General features: G+C 41.9%; 1 protein-coding gene across 1 annotated transcript in view; it reads left to right on the top strand.

Annotated features, from left to right (window-relative positions):
* Positions 1-19,561, top strand: part of SLC24A2 (solute carrier family 24 member 2) — a 266,259-nt gene that overhangs the window by 221,874 nt on the left and 24,824 nt on the right. The window contains exon 8 of the mRNA XM_030920306.1: positions 15,519-15,650. Within this exon, the coding sequence (XP_030776166.1) occupies positions 15,519-15,650 (132 nt within the window). The remainder of the gene's footprint in view (positions 1-15,518; positions 15,651-19,561) is intronic.

Here is a 19,561-nt window from a genome sequence, read left to right as displayed (position 1 = left end):
GAATGTGATTGATTGATTGACAGAACAGAGATAGGTAGATAGATAACAGATGGTTGGAGATAGAGAATGTGTAAAATGCAAGTGCTTTTATTCTCACTTTACAATTCAAATATTACCTTGCCATATTAAGCTCTTCCTTTCTCAGGAATTCAGCTCTGACTTATTTCTCCATACTGTTATCTTTACCTAAACTCAGTGGAGTTTGTAAGATCTGCTTTTATAAAGCCTCATAATGCTGATAAAAATGTTTGAGTTTTATGTCACAAAGTGAAGAATGAGTAGGGGAAACAGGATGCAAGTGACTGTGGTTTTTTATTTCTCTTTTTAAAAAAAGAAATGCTCAAAAATATCTTCCTACTATTAAATTTAGATCTCTGAGGTTGATTTTTAAAAACATGTCATGGCCAGGCATGGTGGCTCACACCTGTAATCAATCCCAGTTTTGGGAGGCCGAGGCAGGTGGATCACTTGAGCTCGGGAGTTCAAGACTAGCCTGGGCAACATCACAAAACCCTATCTCTACCAAAAATACAAAAATTTAGCAGGGCATGGTGACATGCACCTGTGGTTCTAGCTACTTTGGAGTCTGAGGTCAGAGGATCACTTGAGCCCAGGAGGCAGAGGCTACAGTGTGCCATGATCACCCTAGTGCACTCCAGCCTAGGCGACAGAGGAGACCCCATCGAAAGGAAGGAAGGGTCATTATAAAAACCAACAGTTTTGTTACAGATTGTTGGAAGGGAGGAAGGAGGGAAGGTCATTATGAAAATCAGAAGATTTATTACAGACTGTTGTTGTCATCGTTGTTTAAAGTTGTAGCTATGATTTTAGACCCTCTTTGGAAGATTTTGTAATAAATGTTGGTCAAAAAATGTTAGCTCAGATAGGGATTTCTAAGATTATCCAAGCATTTGGTACCTGGAATTCATATGATGTCTTTCTCCCTAAAATATTATCCTTAGTAAGCAAACATTTAAGTTCTTAGCAGTGGTGAGGTTTAATACAGGGTTTGGGAACCTCCAAAGAGAAAGTCACCTTTCTAAATAATTAAGGGGTAACAGCCAGGTCCACCATTTTGAAAGTTTAAAAATAGGCAAGAACTGCATTTCCCTGGTTTTTCAATCTCCTGGAACATCAATCAAGTATAATAAGAGGTTCTGCCACCCATGAAGTAAAGGCATTGGTGAAAAGTGGGGTGTGTGTATTTGTGTCTGACACCACTAGAACATAAGAGCAGTGCTGGGGGAGATACCAAAGCTGAATAGTGAAAGAAGTAAGAATAGCAAAAGACTCTTCATCGGACTGTTTAGTTTTTTTTAGGGTTGGGGTCTTGTACCATCACCCAGGCTGGAGTGCAGTGGCGCAATCATGGCTTACTGCAGCCTCCAACTTCTGGGCTCTAGTGATCCTCCCACCTCAGCTTCACAAGTACCTAGGACTACAGGTGCACACCACAATGCCCAGTTAATTTTTTTAATCTTTTGTAGAAATGGATCTTGCTGTGTTTCCCAGGCTACTCTCAAACTCCTGGCCTCAAGTGATCCTTCTATCCAGACCTCCAAAAGTGCTGGAACTACAATTGTGAGCCACCATAACCCAGCCCAGATTGGATTTTTTTAGGGCCCGAACAGTGTTAGTGCTACGACTAACTTAGAAGAGAAATCCACTAGTGTCAGAGCAAGCAAAAATTAGGAATTTTTTACTGACCGGGCCTTGGCACATGGGTTCCATTTTCTGAAGTGGATTTTTTTTCTGTTAATCTGTACATACATATTTTTTAGGAAAAACTGGGGTCCAGTTCCTGTATGTGATGACCTGAAAAATATTTACCAACTGCTTAAGATGCACTCAGAGGCCTTTTAACACATTTAAAAGATGAAATAGATATAGATGAAATAGATATAGATCAGACTCTAGAGTTTCTGCCTTAATTTGAATATTGACAAAGAATTATATATTCGCTGAGAATCTCGCTGTTAAAAAATGCCACTTGTCATTGTGCTTTCTGAAGGAGTTTGAAGAATGTCTATTAATTGTTCCCATAATATACATTAAGGGCTATTAATAAAAAAGAAAAAACTCCATTACCACTCTGGAAAGAAATACTACCATTAGTATTACTGTTCCTATGAGTAATTTTAATCCAGTTGATAATAAGATGATGAAAATGGTTTCTGAATTATTTTTTATGATTCTCCAGTTAGCTTTTATGTTAGCAAATCTCTTATGGATTTTATCAGCAAGATTTACGGATTTACAAAGCCCATGAAAACAACAAAATCCAATTTACTCTAGTAATACAGAAAGAAAGCCATCTCATCCATAAGTTGCACCTAGAATCATTGGGAAAAAATGCAAAATGAGGGAAAACAGTTGCATTCCACCAGACTCTTCAGAAGCCATTCTGCATGATTACAGAATGGTTTCTCAGCCTCTTGGAAAAGTTAGGTCCAGACAGCTTCATCACTCACAGCAAGATATTTTGAAACCTTGATTTCGGTTCAGTCTTGTCCAAGATTAAGTTGTTTTCAGGAGGCCATTAGTGCATGAAACCTTCTCATGTTGTGTTTAGGGTGCCAAATTCCTGATTTTTTTCCATCTATATATAAAACAAACCATATGATGATATTATAAAGGGAGTAAATTATTTTCTACCACCAGGCAAGCAAAGATTTATCATTTTTAAGAAGTCTGTTTTCGGCCAGGAGTAGTGCCTCATGCCTGTAATCCTAGCACTTTGGGAGGCCGAGGCAGGTGGATCACGAGGTCAGAAGGTCAAGACCATCCTCGCTAACACGGTGAAACCCCATCTCTACTAAAAATACAAAAAATTAGCCAGATGTGGTGGCACGCACCTGTAGTCCCAGCTACTTGGGAGGTTGAGGCAGGAGAATCCCTTGAACCCGGGCGGTGGAGGTTGCAGAGAGCCGAGATCGTACCACTGCACTGCAGCCTGAGCAACAGAGCAAGACTCCATCTCAAACAACAAAAAATAAAAGGTCTTTTTTCCACTTAACTGTTAGCTCTGTTGGTTTAGGATGTTCACATAGAAGGCAAAACAAATGTCTCAGATGGCATTGCCTTCCAAAAAAGAAACACGTAAACTTACCTCTTTTTCACTTATCTTATGGATAAGTGATAGGAAAGTAGACGATAAGAACAGAGTACAGAGAATTAGTTGGTTAAAAAATACAAATACAGGCTGGGTGTGGTCACTCACACCTGTAATCCCAGCACTTTGAGAAGCCAAGGTGGCCAGATCACTTGAGGTCAGGAGTTCAAGACCAGCCTGGCCAACATGGTGAAAACCCATCTCTACTAAAAATACAAAAAAAAAGTTAACCAGGTATGGTGTCTGGCACTTGTCATCCCAGCTACACAGGAAGCTGAGGAAAGAGAATCGCTCAAACCTGGGAGGCAGAGGCTGCAGTGAGCCAAGATCGTGCCACTGCACTCCCACCTGGGTGACACAGCAAGACTCTGTCTCAAAAAAAAAAAAAAAAAAAAAAAAGTGTATATATATATATATATACACACACACACACACACACACACACACATATATATATATGCACACACACATACACAAATGCAAACACAGAGAAATTAAAAGAACAAAGATAAAGAGTTCTAAGGCTCAATAAAGAATGAGTGGAAAAAAGGGCAATTTAAAAATAAAGTGAACGCAATGATTTATTTCAAAGCCAAAAAGATCTATTCAAAAATGAGATCTTTGAAAAAGATAAACATGCATATGGGCATTGTATTAGTCTACTGGGGCTACCAGAATAAAATACCATAGACTTGGTGGCTTAAACAGCAGCTTATTTTCCCGCAGATCTGGGGGGTTGGAAGTCCAAGATCAAGGTTCTGGCAGATTCAGTCTCTGGTAAGGGCTTCCTTTTTGGGTTGCAGATGGATGCTGTCTCATTATGTCTTCACGTGGCTTTCCCTTGGTGCACGTGCACCCTGGGGGGAAAGAGAGGGAGATAGAGACAGCACAAGCCTTCTGGGATTTCTTATGATCCTATCGAATCAGGGCCCCACCCTTATTACCTCATTTAACCTTAATCACTTCATTAGAGGCCTCATCTCTGAATACAGCCACACTGTAGGGAGTGGAGTTTGGGCATATGAATTGGGGGTTGGAGGGAGGGCTCATAAACTTTCAGTCTATAACAGTCAATAGGGACTGACATCAGAGTTGAGTAACAACTTTTCTGAATACAGCTCTCTGGTTTTCTGTCATGTGGTCTAACAGTTTTTCTTCTTCCAGACTCTCCCTGTTTTCACCCGTTTTCAAAGGGGAAAAGCAAATGATGCTTTATCCTCAGCCTTAGAGCCCTTAGGAAAGCCATCCCAGAACTCAGGTTTGTTTTGGAAGTGACTCACAGCACACCTTGTTTGGCGAGTCCTAAACTACAGTGTCAGGGTGCCAAAAGTTCATTTTCCATGTGTCACTTAGAGATTTTGAAGTCAGGTGTTTGGGTCTGTAAGACCAAAATGATCCACAACCCAGTAGTGAATAATGTTATAGGTCAGTCTTCCATATTTAAATTTCAAGTATAATGTTCTATTTTCATAATCCATTGACATAATGAAGGCCATTAGTATGCTGACCCCACTAATTAGGCAATATGTTTAGGAAACCATGGAGGCGAGAACAACTTACTATTCCTGAGCCAGCCAGTGTTTTGGGTGGGAGTTTACAGGTATTTCTTTTGTGAAATGCATACTGTGATTTAAGCTTACAAAATGAAGAGTGTTCTATGGAATGTTTCTGGGGAGGCACCTTTTACTTGGCAAAGAGTTGTTGATTTCGGAGCGTTTCCCTCTTTCAACGTGTGACTGTGCATTTTTGGTAATTTTACCTTCAAGAGTTCCAACTCTACCATTGTTTTCAGCTCTGCACAAAACACAGAATTAAGGTGTCACAATATTATGAGTCTTGACACCTGCTTAGCAGCTTTGTTTCTGATAGAATATCTACTTAAAGCTTGCCTACTGGAATAAAATCATATTTTCTCCTTAGGGCTGTGAATTTTTCCCTTTCATCTTATTTACAAAGGCTTTCTATTTATTCATATTGCCTGAGGAACAGAACAGAGCCCTCAGAAATAATACCACATATCTATAGCCATCTGATCTTTGACAAACCTGACAAAAACAAGAAATGGGGAAAGGATTCCCTATTTAATAAATGGTGCTGGGAAAATTGGCTAGCCATAAGTAGAAAGCTGAAACTGGATCCTTTCCTTACTCCGTATACGAAAATTAATTCAAGATGAATTTGAGACTTAAATGTTAGACCTAAAACCATAAAAATCCTAGAAGAAAACCTAGGTAATACCATTCAGGACATAGGCATGGGCAAGGACTTCATGTCTAAAACACCAAAAGCAATGGCAACAAAAGCAAAAATTGACAAATGGGATCTAATTAAACTAAAGAGCTTCTGCACAGCAAAAGAAACTACCATCAGAGTGAACAGGCAACCTACAGAATGGGAGAACATTTTTGCAATCTACTCATCTGACAAAGGGCTAATATCCAGAACCTATAAAGAACTCAATCAAATTTACAAGAAAAAAGCAAACCCCATCAAAAAGTGGGCAAAGGATATGAACAGACATTTCTCAAAAGAAAACATTCATACAGCCAACAGACACATGAAAAAATGCTCATCATTACTAGCCATCAGAGAAATGCAAATCAAAACCACAATGAGATACCATCTCACACCAGTCAGAATGGCAATCATTAAAAAATCAGGAAACAACAGGTGTTGGAGAGGATGTGGAGCAATAGGAACACTTTTACACTGTTGGTGAGACTGTAAACTAGTTCAACCATTGTGGAAAACAGTGTGGCGATTCTTCGAGAATCTAGAACTAGAAATACCATTTGACCCAGCCATTCCATTACTGGGGATATACCCAAAGGATTATAAGTCATGCTGCTATAAAGACACATGCACACGTATGTTTATTGCAGCACTATTCACAATAGCAAAGACTTGGAATCAACCCAAATGTTCATCAGTGACAGACTGGATTAAGAAAATGTGGCACATATACACCATGGAATACTATGCAGCCATAAAAAAGGATGAGTTTGTGTCCTTTGTAGGGACATGGATGCAGCTGGAAACCATCATTCTCAGCAAGAACAGAAAACCAAACACCACATGTTCTCACTCATAGGTGGGAATTGAACAATGAGATCACTTGGACACAGGAAGGGGAACATCACACACTGGGTCCTATTGTGGGGAGGGGGGAGCGATAGCATTAGGAGATATACCTAATATAATGACAAGTTAATGGGTGCAGCACACCAACATGGCACATGTATACATATGTAACAAACCTGCATGTTGTGCACATGTACCCTAGAACTTAAAGTATAATTAAAAAAAAAAAAAGAAAAACTATTGATATCACTAAAGTCAATGAATGCTTGATAAATATTGGATAAGTGGACACATGGAGGTACAAAATTTTGGCATTTTCCACCTTCAAATCAAATAATTGAATTATAGAATCATATTGCTGGAAATGTTATAATTCACTTAGTCAAGCTTTTTTTCTCCTACATGTCTTTGAAGAAATTGTTTTCCTAAATATTTACTTTAAATAACATTTGTTTGAGTGTTTACTATGTGCCAAACACTCTTCTAAGTACTCTTCCTGGATTATCCTAGTTAATTTTATAACAACGATGTTATAAAGTCCATTCTTTTACATTTAAGACAGCCTTGGGCTTGACTTCCTATTTAGTAGAAAACCATATGAAAAGTGTGTCTTTGTCTCTTGATCCCCTCTCCAACCATCCCTGCAATTAGGTAAGACACTCTCAAGATGTCTTCTCCTAAGGAGCCTCCCACACACTCACTGTAGGCACACACCTTTTTACCAGTTTCCAAGGAAATCTAATTGGAAAAATAAAACATGCCACCTGTGTCAGAGAGAGTATTTTTAATGCTTCAATAATGAAGGAGGAGGGAGGTAGGAGGAGAAGCAGATAGTTCCTTGTTTAAAGATGATGCTGTTTTTGTTGTGCATATTCTTCTCGTGGGGCTCTGTTGGCCTTTGAACACTGAATGTTGGAGTCTGAAAATAACCTATCTCCTATTTCAGTTCTTGCTAAAGTTAGCCCCAAGAAAGTTTATTGTTATAAAGGCCTTAATCCATCTTCTACAATGTCCCCCAGATACCCATTTTAGAAGTAGCCAGAGCAAGATTATCCACAGTTATGGGAATCAGGGGTGACATCAGCAATGAAGTGCACATAAAATCACAAGCCCTTATTTTGGCCATAGCGCACTTGGTTGCCACCTCCTCCTACCTCAAACTGAGCTAAATCTCTATACTTTTTTCTTGGGTAGAGATGCTAAAGAACAAGTCTTTCTTCCTAACATATATTTGAGGTCCTGATATTCATTGATGACTTATCACCTGCACTTCATTTTTAAATTTGCACCTAGGAACTTGGAGATGTTACTCAGTGAGCTAAAGGAGAGAAGAGGGCATCTCAGTGGCCCCTACTCTCCACACACCCCCAGGTCTGCCCTTCATTTCACTTTCACTGCTGCTGTAGATGTTACATGACTCTGAGAAAAGGAAAAGAATATAACATTCGGATGTTTCATATAACAGCAAAGCAATATGAGGCCAGGAACAGTAGCTCACACCCATAATCCCAGCACTTTGGGAGACCAAGGCAGGAGGATCACTTGAGTCAGCCTGGGCAACTAAGTGAGATCTTGTCTCTACAAAAAATAAACAAAAATTAGCCATGGTGGTACATACCTGTAGTCTCAGCTACTTGGGAGGCTAAAGTGGGAAGATTGCTTCAACCCAGGGAGATGGAGGCTGCAGTGAGCTGAGATCATGCCACTGCAATCTATCACTCTAGTGTAGGTGACAGAGTGAGACCCTGTCTCAAAAAAAAAAAAAAAAAAAAAATTGTGAGCCACTCAGACAATTAGAAATTAGATTTAGGCTCAAGAAAATAGAAAAAAAAAAAAGTCAATTAAATGCTTCATTGCCGGGGTCTGACCCACGGACCCAGGCTGCACAACAGATGAATAACATACTCAGACACTGATATTCAGTGAAAGAGCAGCTAGGGGGCCAGGCCACTCACAGAGCTGTGGTAGCCACACACCTTGACTAGCTGACCCTGCCAGCATTTTTTCAGCACAGATTTAATGGCAAAGGCTTTGAGTCAGCACCACTACAGGGTAATTACACACAGATAATTAAAGGCCAGGTTTCTGGAGACATGAGTAAACAAACTATTCGGATAAACTCCCTTGTATTATTTTGTACCTACTTCTCACCCTCTGTCCCAGGATAAGAGCCACCGCTTTCGGCTCATTCTTCCCCAAAGCTTTGCAAACCGCCCCCCGACCCGCAGGCCTTCCAAGAAGGTTTGCTTCTCTTTCCTGTAATTTCCTCTTACAATTTTTCCCACCACCCTGACTGAACTGTTACACTTCATGTTTGCTATACCTAACTTTTATTTTAATAGATTAAATTTATTACAAAACAAAGCTGAGAAGCCTGGTATGACTGGATGTAAAAACCATTTGTATCTATTTTTAGGACTAAGGAAAGGAGGGAGTGTGGAATAGGGGAAGATCCTTAAGCTGCGAGTTAGGGGTTACTGAGGGTTGGCCTGGCACTGCCACTTTTCTTCAACAGGTCACTCCATCTCAGATTCCCTACCCATCAAATGAGGGGGCTGGTCTCAAGGACAAGACCTTTCCAATTAAATTCTGGAGCTCCTTATCTTGGGGCCTAAAATTCCTACTCTAAAGGACTGCAGACATCTATGATTGCAGCTTGTCTGTTGTGATCTATTATTGTCCATATGATTAACTGAGTAACAAGTTCTTGTACAGGAAGGTAACCCACATTAAAACATCCCAGGAGACAAATAAGCTCTGCCTTGCAATAAGATAGTGTTTAAAGGTCTGGCAGGCCCTAGAAGCAGTAAGATGCACTAATGTTTTTAAAGTCAATGAATTATGTTTTTACATAAATACGTAAGTGCTGATATTCTATTTTGAGCCAGCATCATGCCACACTGAAAGGGCTTCCCAGTGAAAAGAGGTGGCACTCCTAAGTGTTGAAGTGAGCCGGGAGAGAGATGTAAGAACTTCACTCCCAGCCTGAATCAAGCCTCAGCTGGGATTTAGGCAAATCTGGGTGATCCTCTGAGATTACTCCTTGTGAACTGGTGTTGAGATGTTATTACCAGTCAATAAAACTGAACTTGAATTAGGCCTATTTTCAGATGCCTCCTGGATTTTCACTTTAATTCTCTGACAGGAGAGATTGTGTTAAAGCGGGTTCTCCTTCACTCTGGAATCTTGCTCAGTGCTCTTCACAGACAAAAAAAAGTAAGAAACTGCGTTGCCTCCAAGAAATATTTTTCTGGCTTCTGAGGCAACCTCTGAACTTGTGAATCCAGCTCAGGCCCCTCCACCGAAGACCCGATGTTTATTTGGGGGCAAACATCTATACCAAATTCAAGTGGAAAAGTGTAAGATGCACATGCAAAGAAGCTGAATGGATTCTCATGATGCTATGAGAATCTGGACCGGCTACTGCTGTACCTCCATTTACCAGATAAAAATAAAGACAAGCTGATTTTACCCCTTCCAGTAGATGCGAACTGACCTCTGAAACTCTTCTCTTCTGTGCTCTGTAAGAGTTCTGATGGCCAAACCTCCAGATTTCAACCTCCAGTATTAATAAATGAGTCCCAGAAGGTGGTTATCCATTTGTTACCAGTTGTCACTTAGAATAACATTTATATTCTCTTTCTCAAGTCTTTTTTTTTTTCTTTGAGACGGAGTCTCTGTTGTCAGGCTAGAGTGCAGCAGCGAGATCTCAGTTCACTGCAACCTGTGCCTCCTGGGTTCAAGTGATTCTTCTGCCTCAGCCTCCTGAGTAGCTGGGATTGCAGGCACCTGTCATCACACCCAGCTAATTTTTGTATTTTTAGTAGAGATGGGGTTTCACCATGTTGACCAGGCTGGTCTCAAACTCCTGACCTCAAGTGATCCACCTGCCTTGGCCTCCCAAAGTGCTGGGATTATAGACCTGAGCCACCGAGCCCAGCTCTCAAGTCTTTTCAACCTAATACAGTTACACTAAAATTTCTATTACACCACTGAAGAATGTTACATTTCTTTAGTCGTGCCTCACCTTTTTTCACAAGATTCGAGGCTACTTACAAAAATACGTCTAATGAAAAAGGATAAAATGAATGACTTTGAGAAAATACAGCTCAGGATGAGAAAGGACAGTAGTAAGACTGGAACACGGTGAGCACAGATCCAGCCCTGTCATTGTTGGGAGCAGGTTACAAATTTGGCTCTGAACTCTCCAGTGAACAAAGCAAAGAAAGAATCTTATCAATTATATGACTCTCAGTATTTCTAAGATTTTTTAGTTTCTCAGAAGAAGTCCGACTTTTCTTAGTGCTGAGATGTGACAGCTGTTTCTCCCTTGAGTCCTCATAAAGAGAACACTAGATCAGTTAGGATAAACTTGCACTGTAAAAAACCAAAAACTCAAAACAACAATGGCTTGAATAAGATAAAAAATTTTTTGAGAGTGCTCTTTTTATTATCCTTGTGAGAAAGAACATATTGTGATGTGAAGTGGGTGCGTGACTTGGGCAGACTTTCCTATAAACAGCGAGAAAACCAATGTTAAGTCCTGCATTTTGACACCTAGTCTAGTGTTAACATGTGGTCCCCTGACCTGCATTAATAAGGTATCTTATAGAGAGACCAGATTCCTGCTTCCTGTGTAATTCATACAGCGATCCCAGGCTGCTCAGTAAACGAAGTCACAGCATGTGGGTGCCTTTGTCCCAGAAGCATTGCAATCAATCGTAAGTTTCAGATTGTCTCTCAAGTCAGTATAGGCAGTCCAGGGCTTGAATGGCCCTTGATGGGTGTCAGAAACTCAGAGCCTCGCATATTGTTCCTCTACCCCATGGCCCAAGATTTTCTTCTGCTGTGGGCAAAATGTCCTCTCCAGCCATCAGGAAGGAGGACGGAAAGATACACCCCCACCCTTTAAAGACAGATCCAGGAAGTTGTGTGGCGGACACTTCTAATACATCCTTTGGCCAGAACTTAATCACATTGCCACACCTGGCCAAGAAGGCTGAAATTATTCCAGGTCTAGCTGAAAGCAAGCTTTCTATTTGTTAAAGCAAAAAGGCAGTACTGTCGTCCCTTGGTATCCATGGGGGATTGGTTCCAAGATCCCCAAGGATACCAAATTCCACGGATGCTCAAGCCCCTAATATAAAATGGGGTAGAATTTGCATGTAACAAATATATATCCTCCCATATCCTTTAAATCATCTCTAGATTGCTTAGAATGACTAATGCAATGTAAATGCTATGTAAATAGTTGTTACACTGTACTGCTTTTTATTTATATCACTTTTTATTGAAAGTTACTTTACCACAGTTCTGGAGGCTAGAAGTCCAAGCTCCAGGTGTTTGGCAGGGTTGGTTTCCTTGGAGGCCTCTCTCCTTTGCTTGCTGGCACTGCCTTCTTGCTGTGTCCCCATCTTCATGTGGCCTTTCCTCTGTGCACAGGAACCCCTGGTGTCTCTTCAGGTGTCCTGATCTTCTCCTGTAAGGACACCAGGCAGATTCGATTAGGACCCACCCTAGTGGCCTTGTTTTAAATTAATTACCTCTTTGAAGATCCTATCTCCAAATAAGTCACATTCTGAGGTACTGATGGGGAGAGGGGGTGTTGCAGCTTCAACATATGAATTTGGTTGGGGAAGAAGGAAGGGGCATGATTGGGGGGAACACAATTCAGTCCATAATAAGCAGAATAGATATAGGGAGACAAGCAGTAGTCTCTTGCCACGTAACCTGCCAGCATCCCTGTAACTGGATAAATACTGCAGTAATTCTTTGGAATCTTCTGTTCTGTCTCACCTTTTAAATCCAAGACTCCTCGAAAGCACGAGTCCCAGAATTAAATGCAGTGCTTTGCACCTGTAGGTGCTCAGTGACTGCTTGCAGGTGTTGGTGGTGACTGCTCACGGAATCACAGCCTGAGCAGACACTGGAACTCAGGATTCCTGATTCTCTACCACCTACTCCGCCCAGCATGCTGCACTGACTCTTGTAAGTTCTGACAACCAACACACCACCACCCACCATGTGGGAACTTAAAGTCATATGTTTTTGTGTCAGATTTTTCATATCAAAGATTACAATGCCCTAAAGCTTTACACAATTCTAGGGCTTCTACAGAGACCCCAGCAGATATCAAACTATTTTAAGCCCTTATATCAAAAGCCATTTGAATCCTTTCTGGACCATTTTGCTTTGTTTTGTTTTCTATGGACACTCTGCAGAAGTTTTAGGAGGTAAGGGTGAGTTGTCACAAGGTCAAAGCCAGCATATCACAACTCTAGGAAAAGTTGGAAGATCGCTGCCCTAACCTCAGTTGCCTCTCCCCTGGAGCATCCAGTTTGAACAAAGACAAAATGAGCCTCAAACTTGGAACAGTATTTTTTTCTTCCACTTCTCTAACCAGCTTGCAAGCTGCCTCCCATTGAGTCAGAGTGAGACTTTACTTGGCAAAGACAATTTCACCTAATGTATGCCAACAGCCTTGTCCCTGGGGTACCTCTCAAATCCACCCCAGGATTCTAGGCTCCTGTACTTCCCTGTAGCAGGACTTGGCCCCCAGGAGGCTGTGAAGTTTCCACGGAGGGCCCTGTTGGCATAGCCTGAGACATAGTCTCTTCTCCTAGTCCATTTCTGCTCTAGCAACAGCTACCTCCAATGCAGCTTTGGAAGCTGTACAATATAGCTAATTGTTTGCATTGGACAGTAGTGTGTTTAGAGCTTATACATCCAAACAGACTATTATTTTCTGCTATTTGCTAGTGGCAATGCCTGCCTGGTGACTTTGGCAGATGGAGAAAGGAGCTAATCCGTAGGTTATAAGCAGAAGGGTTATTGATGAAATGTCACCATCTGTTGGTGTCATTAAAATGATATGAGTCATAAAGAGTTGCTTCTGTGTTTTATCAGAAAAAGGTTAGCTTGAAGTTGAGAGAGAAGTTGCTAGATTGTGGATGGTGGTGATGAACAGAGCTGGGGGGAGGCATCAATCCCAGAACGGGGAGGAGCCTTAATGAACTCATCAGCTTGATGGGTCTTCAGGGAAGCTGACTGACCCTCTGCTCGAAAAAAGTCATCTCTCATGTGAGATAGGGTATTTATTAAGAATGATGCAATACCCCAAGGCTCCCATGCCTATTTCTGGGACATCTTCCAGGAGGTAAGGGGAAACTCATTCATTTGGGTTAAACAAGAAGGATCGTATCTGGGAGGGAACAGACAGGAAAACATACCTGTCTCCTTAATCCACACTGGCCCCATGACACAAAGATTATTCACGTAGCTAGCTGACACCTTGGGAGGCTGGTGAGCCCAATAGGGAATGATATTCTGTACACCTGCTATATCCACAAGGAAGAGACAGAGGTGGCATAGAAGAGGGACCAGAGCCAGCACACCAAGCTTCCATCAAAGATTTCTTCCATTTCAGGATGGAAGAAAGCAATGGATGGAACAATATGTGAATTGCATAGCAAAGAAACAGGGAGTGTGAGGTGTGTATTTAATAAGGATCCAGGGTACCAAAATAAACTGTGCCAACTTCCTGATTCTGCCTTATTATTATACCTAATCCCTTTAATTCCATCATGTTTGCTGTTTACAAATTCTTTTACCCACTGCCAAGGACATATACCCAAAGCAGAAGAACCTGTTGTTACCAACCTTTTTCAACATGGCTTGGCATCCCTTTTTTAAATTATTATTTCAAATTGCAACCCCTAGAGAGAGTTGAAGAGATTGTATAAACCACGACACACACTTTCGGCAGTACCTCAGGTTTGCTAGGTAAATAAACAAGACATAGCATTGCTGCGAGCCCGGCCTCGAGGCCAGCTGACCTGAGCCTGCCCCTCCTGCCACCTCTGTAGGGACACAGGTGCTGGAGGGGTGCACTGTTACTGTTTGAAAAGTGTGTGGTGCTGGAAGCAAAAGCCCCAGGGGTGGGAGCTTTCTAAAGTTATTTATATGGTCTCACAAAGGAAGCATCAGTGGAAAAGTTCCTGTTGATATTTTTAGATCTGATGCGTGGTCCACTGCTGCACTTTCATTTTTAAACAAGCAGGGAAGGGAGTGATTGATGATGTCTACAGTGCTGTTTTGGAAGTGTTGAGGGCTCAGCTGACAGTCTAATAGTCACCCCCTGCTGGGCCCAGATCCTCCATCTCTTCCAGCCCTGACTTCAGAAGCTACTGACTTCAGTGGCTGACAAATAAAACGCTGGCCACTGGCTGCCAAGTCAGAGACTCTGAAGTTTTGTCCCTGGCTCCAACACCCTGTGCAGGTTCAATGTCTTGCTCGACTTCTATCTTCTGTTTCTGAGGACTGAGGCATATGTTTGCATAAGTTGTCTTTGGCTGCAAGTACAATGGCTTAAAACTTAACTGTGGTTAAGCAGGTGACCAAATGACAACCTGAGAAGGGTGTAGGGGTGAGAGGGAGAAATGAAGAGAGATCAGTCAGTGGGTACAAACTTACAGTTAGATAGAAGAAATCAGGTCTAATGTTCCTTGGGAGACTAGGGTGACCACAGCTAGAAACAACACACTGTATGTTTCAAAGCTAGAAGAGAGGGCTTGGAATGTTATCACACATAGAAATGATAAACACTCAAGGTGATGGAGGCCGCAAATACCCTGACTTGATCATTACACATTCAATGCATGTAAAAAATACATGTACCCTATAAATATGTAAAATATCAATGAAAGAAGAAAACACAACTACACAAAAATCTATGCACTTAGTTATTCCAAGGCCAGTGGGAAGTTAATCTCTCTTAGTAGTATTACTGAATTGTTTCTGTGGTTACTTTCATTGGCCTGATGAAAATCAGTGTTCAGGAAAAAAAAAAAAAGAGAGAGAAAAAAAGAAATTTTAATTTTTATCAGTGTTCTCCTTCCCCAGGAGCCTGAAGCTTGTGGCTCTGTCTTCAAGGAAATGGAAAGATGGGGAGATGGTGGTCATCAAGTCTTTTCCTCCACAGATAGTTTTTTATAAGAAGCTCATGAATCATACTTGTAAGCCCACTCCAGTTGAATAATCAGTTGATGAACATGAGAAGCTGAAGAGCATTCAAGAGAGAAAAGAACATTCTTACATGCTCATGGCTGGGCAATGTATTATTTGTTCCTAGGACTCAGACTGTGACAAATGAGGTTTACTTACAAACCTCAAAAACACACATATGAAGCTACTGGAACGAGTCTAGAAAACTGATAAGACATGGAGTTTTCCCCTTGTTCTGTGCTCCTGCTGTTGTGCCTGTGTATATTTAATATTTTTGTTTGTTTGTTTAATTTTACCTCTTTTTCTGCCACAGACCACAGAGACAGCTGATGATGAGGAGGACCAGCCTCTCAGCCTTGCCTGGCCTTCTGAAACCCGCAAGCAAGTCACATTTCTGATCGTTTTCCCCATAGTGTTTCCTCTCTGGATTACCTTACCTGACGTTCGCAAACCTGTAAGTAAAGCATTTTTAAAATAGTTTCCTTGTAAAATGTATGGTACATAACAGGGTGCGTAGTCTGCTTCAATTTGTGTTAAAAGGGAAAAGGAAATACACTTGTATCAAAATTTCACATGTACCCCAAAAATAGATACAACTATTATGTAACCAAAAAAATTTAAGTTTAAGGAAAAAGAGAAAGTGACATATAAGAAGATACAAATTTCTCTCAGCAGATACACAATCATACTGATTGTTCAAGTTATCAAATCTGCATAACAAACTACCCCAAAACTTAGTGGTGTGAAACAACCATCATTTTAGTCTGCCCTTGGATCCAGTCGATCAGGAATTTGAATAGGACACATTGTGGATGGCTTGTCTCTGCTCCATAATGTCTGTGGCCTGAAGTAGGAAGACTTGAAGGGTTACGTGTATCTCATCTTGGGGCTACAATCATCTGGAGGCTTCTTTGTCGTTTCTGGCACCTGGGCAGAAATTATTCAAAGACTAGGCTCAGCTGGGGCTGTCTACTGGAATGCCTAAACATGGCCTCTTCATGTGACTTGGGTTTCCTCACAGCATGGTGGCCTCAGGATAGTGAAATGTTTTATGTAAGAGGTGAGTCAGGACTCCAAGGTGAGTGTTGCAGTGTCAGAAGGCAGAAGCTGCATGGTCTATGATGATTCAGTCCCAGAAGTTACATAGATTCACTTCTCCTATGTCCTACTGACCAAAGCAGTCATAAGTGTGTCTTGATTAAAGGGGAAGGAGACAAAAAGTTTACATAGAATACATCAGTGTCATGTAGCATATCACTCTCCTGTTGGGAAGAGTGTCAAAGAATTTGCAACCGTGTTTTAAAACCACCACAGTGATTGTCTCTGAGAAGGTGAGAAGGGCAACTGAAGGTCTGAGGTGGGAAGATTACTCACATTTTCTTGAACATTCTTGTGACTATGAACATTATTAATTAATTCAAAAAATTTAAAGAGATGCATTTATGTAATATAAATGCCTACATGTCTGATGTTCTCTCTCTTATGTTACTATCATTACTTTAATCTATTTTATTATCTACCATTATCATGTACTGGGTGCTCCAAACACAACATCAGCCAAGTACACTCTGAGTGTAGACCAAATCAAGAGTATACCCCCACCCACTGTTGTTGAAGTGAGTTCTTGGGCTATTAGCCCCAGAGGTGAAAGAACTAATGAGAGAAGGAGAAACAGCTCTACTTACTATAGCACCACACACACAAACTCATTCAACAAAACTGTATACCTACTATGCACCAGATTCTGTACTAAATGTTCCTCATGAGAGTCTCATTTCTGCTTGGAACAGCGCACAGTATACTCAGAAATCCAGTCCATCCCAGGGCTGGCCGTTGCAGGAAGCAATGAGAGAAGCCCCAGCGGCTACCCTGCCCGCGCTTCAGGGACTGGCTCTCAAAGGGGGACTGCACAGGGAGGAGAGCATTGTGGACAGCTCCACTTTCTTATTCTGTGCATCAGCCAGGGCAGTTGTCATAACCCAGGTAACAACTGCCTTGATTGATTCTTGTTGGTTTGCCAGCAGTTGCCAATCAGGAGGCTTTGATCTTCTCTAATACCTTCTTGATCTTTCAACTCAGATTAGCAAGAGGATGAACATTTTGCCCACCTTTATTCTAAAAGTCCTTCCCAACCCTGAGAGCCCAGGGCCTTGAGTTATTGGCCCACAGTAAACTATATTATGTAATTTCAGGAAACGTCTAAGGTAGGAATATGTATATTGTTGGCATAAATAGAAAGTTAGGCACAAAGAAATTAGCTAATTTATACCTGGTCATTTCCTAGAAGGTAGGGCTGAGATCCAGACCCAGGTCTATGTGACCACATGGCTTTGGCTTTGCTTCATATTTAGTGATGCCAGAAAGTAGAAAAAAAAATCATTTTTTAAAAAAAAATCATTTCTAAAAGCACTTGGAATAGAATATTTTGCTAACTTTCAGCATAATTTATCATTAAGTCTTCAAGAGCTCCTTCATTTGAAAAAGAAGAAAAACCCCATCCCATTAGCCTGGTCCTTAAATAATGCAGCCTAGTGAAGAGCCATGTCTTGTCAAGTAGACAACAAGAAAGGACTTCTTGTAGGGACTCCCAACAGTATAGGTTTCCTGGTAAAGGATACATGACACAGGAGTGGCTTGCTTAAAGCAATATTTAAGTTTCTTTATTCAAGATACCATTATACAGCATCTGCACTATGCAAAGGCCTGGCTTCCTGAAAACCCACAACCAAACAGCTGAATGTGTTTGATTTTTCTTGGCTCACACCACATTGACATTTCTAAGATATGCTTGCATTGTCTCTAGTCTCTCTCACTCTCTCTCTCCCCTCCTCTCCCCCTACCCCCCCCTGTCCCCCACCCATTGCTCTGCTGTTTAGTCCAATGCTTTTGTTTGGCCCTAGGGAGGAAAATCAGGGAGACAGATACTGTTTTCTAAATTCTCAAAAAGGGCTTCATGTGGTGTGGCCCCCAGCAGAGTGGGCAAATTGGTTGATGAGAGGATGTTTGCATACAACCATTGAGGCACTCAGGAAGATGTGCAGGAATGGGAGGAAGATGCCAGTAAGTCAAGGCCCTTGACTCTCAGGGGTAGGAGGAACTCAGATAAAGGGCTGGCAAAGTGTTTATCCTCTTGGTAATCTGAGTTGAAAGGTCAAAGAAGCTGTTAGAGAAGATCAAAAGCTCCCAACTGGTAACTTTTGGAAAACCAACAAAAATCAATCAAGGCAGTCGTTACCTGGGTCATGACAACTGCTCTGGCTGATGCCACAATCCCGAGAGGCACAGAGCAAGAAAACAGAGCTGTCCCCAGTCCTCTCCTCCCTGTGCATTCCCCCTCTGAGAGCCAGCCCCTGCAGAATGAGCAGGGTAGCCAGCGGGGCTTTACCTCATTGCTCCCCCAAGTGCCAGCCCTGGAATGGACTGGATTTCTTTTCTTTTTCTGAGTATAATCTCTGTTGTTCCAAGCAGAAATAAGACTTTTATGAAGAACACTTTGGTTTTTTTCAACTGCCTTCTCAAATATTTATTGAGCACCTATTATGTGCCAAATACTGGGCCTTAGCCAGTGTTTAAGAGATATAAAGACAGGATTGCTGGCAAGATGGCCAAATAGGAACAGCTCCAGTATGCAGCTCCCAGCGAGATCGACACAGAAGGCAGGTGATTTCTGCGTTTCCAACTAAGGTGGGGTGTGGGACGTCACCTCACCTGGGAAGTGCAAGGGGTCAGGAAATTCTCTCCCCCACACAAGGGAAGCTGTGGAGGGACTGTGCCATGAGGAACAGTGCACTCCGGCCCAGACACTGTGCTTTTCCCACAGTCTTTGCAACTCACAGACCAGAAGATTCCCTCCGGTGCCTATGTTACCAGGGCCCTGGGTTTCAAGCACAAAACTGGGCGGTCATTCAGGCAGACACTGAGTTAGCTGCAGGAGTGTTTTTTTTCCATACCCCAGTGGTGCCTAGACACCAGTGAGACAGAACCGGTTCATTCTCCTGGAAAGAGGAATGAAGCCAGGGAGCCAAGTGGTCTGGCTCGATGGGTCCCACCCCCACGGAACCCAGCAAGCTAAGATCCACCGACTTGAAATTCTTGCTGCCAGCATAATAGTCTGAGGTCGACCTGGGATGCTTGAGCTTGGTGGGGAAGTGATGTCCACCATTGCTGAGGCTTGAGTAGGCAGTTTTACCAACACAGTGTAAACAAAGCCACTAGGAAGTTCAAACTGGGCAGAGCACACTGCAGCTCAGCAAGGCCTCTGTGGCCAGACTGCTTCTCTAGATTCCTCCTCTCTGGGAAGGGCATCTCTGAAAAAAAGGCAGCAGCCCCAGTCAGGGACATATAGATAAAACCCCCATCTCCCTG

Source organism: Rhinopithecus roxellana, chromosome 16, assembly GCF_007565055.1.
Source record: "Rhinopithecus roxellana isolate Shanxi Qingling chromosome 16, ASM756505v1, whole genome shotgun sequence".
NCBI lineage: Eukaryota > Metazoa > Chordata > Mammalia > Primates > Cercopithecidae > Rhinopithecus > Rhinopithecus roxellana.
This window is presented reverse-complemented; position numbering and strand designations above follow the sequence as displayed.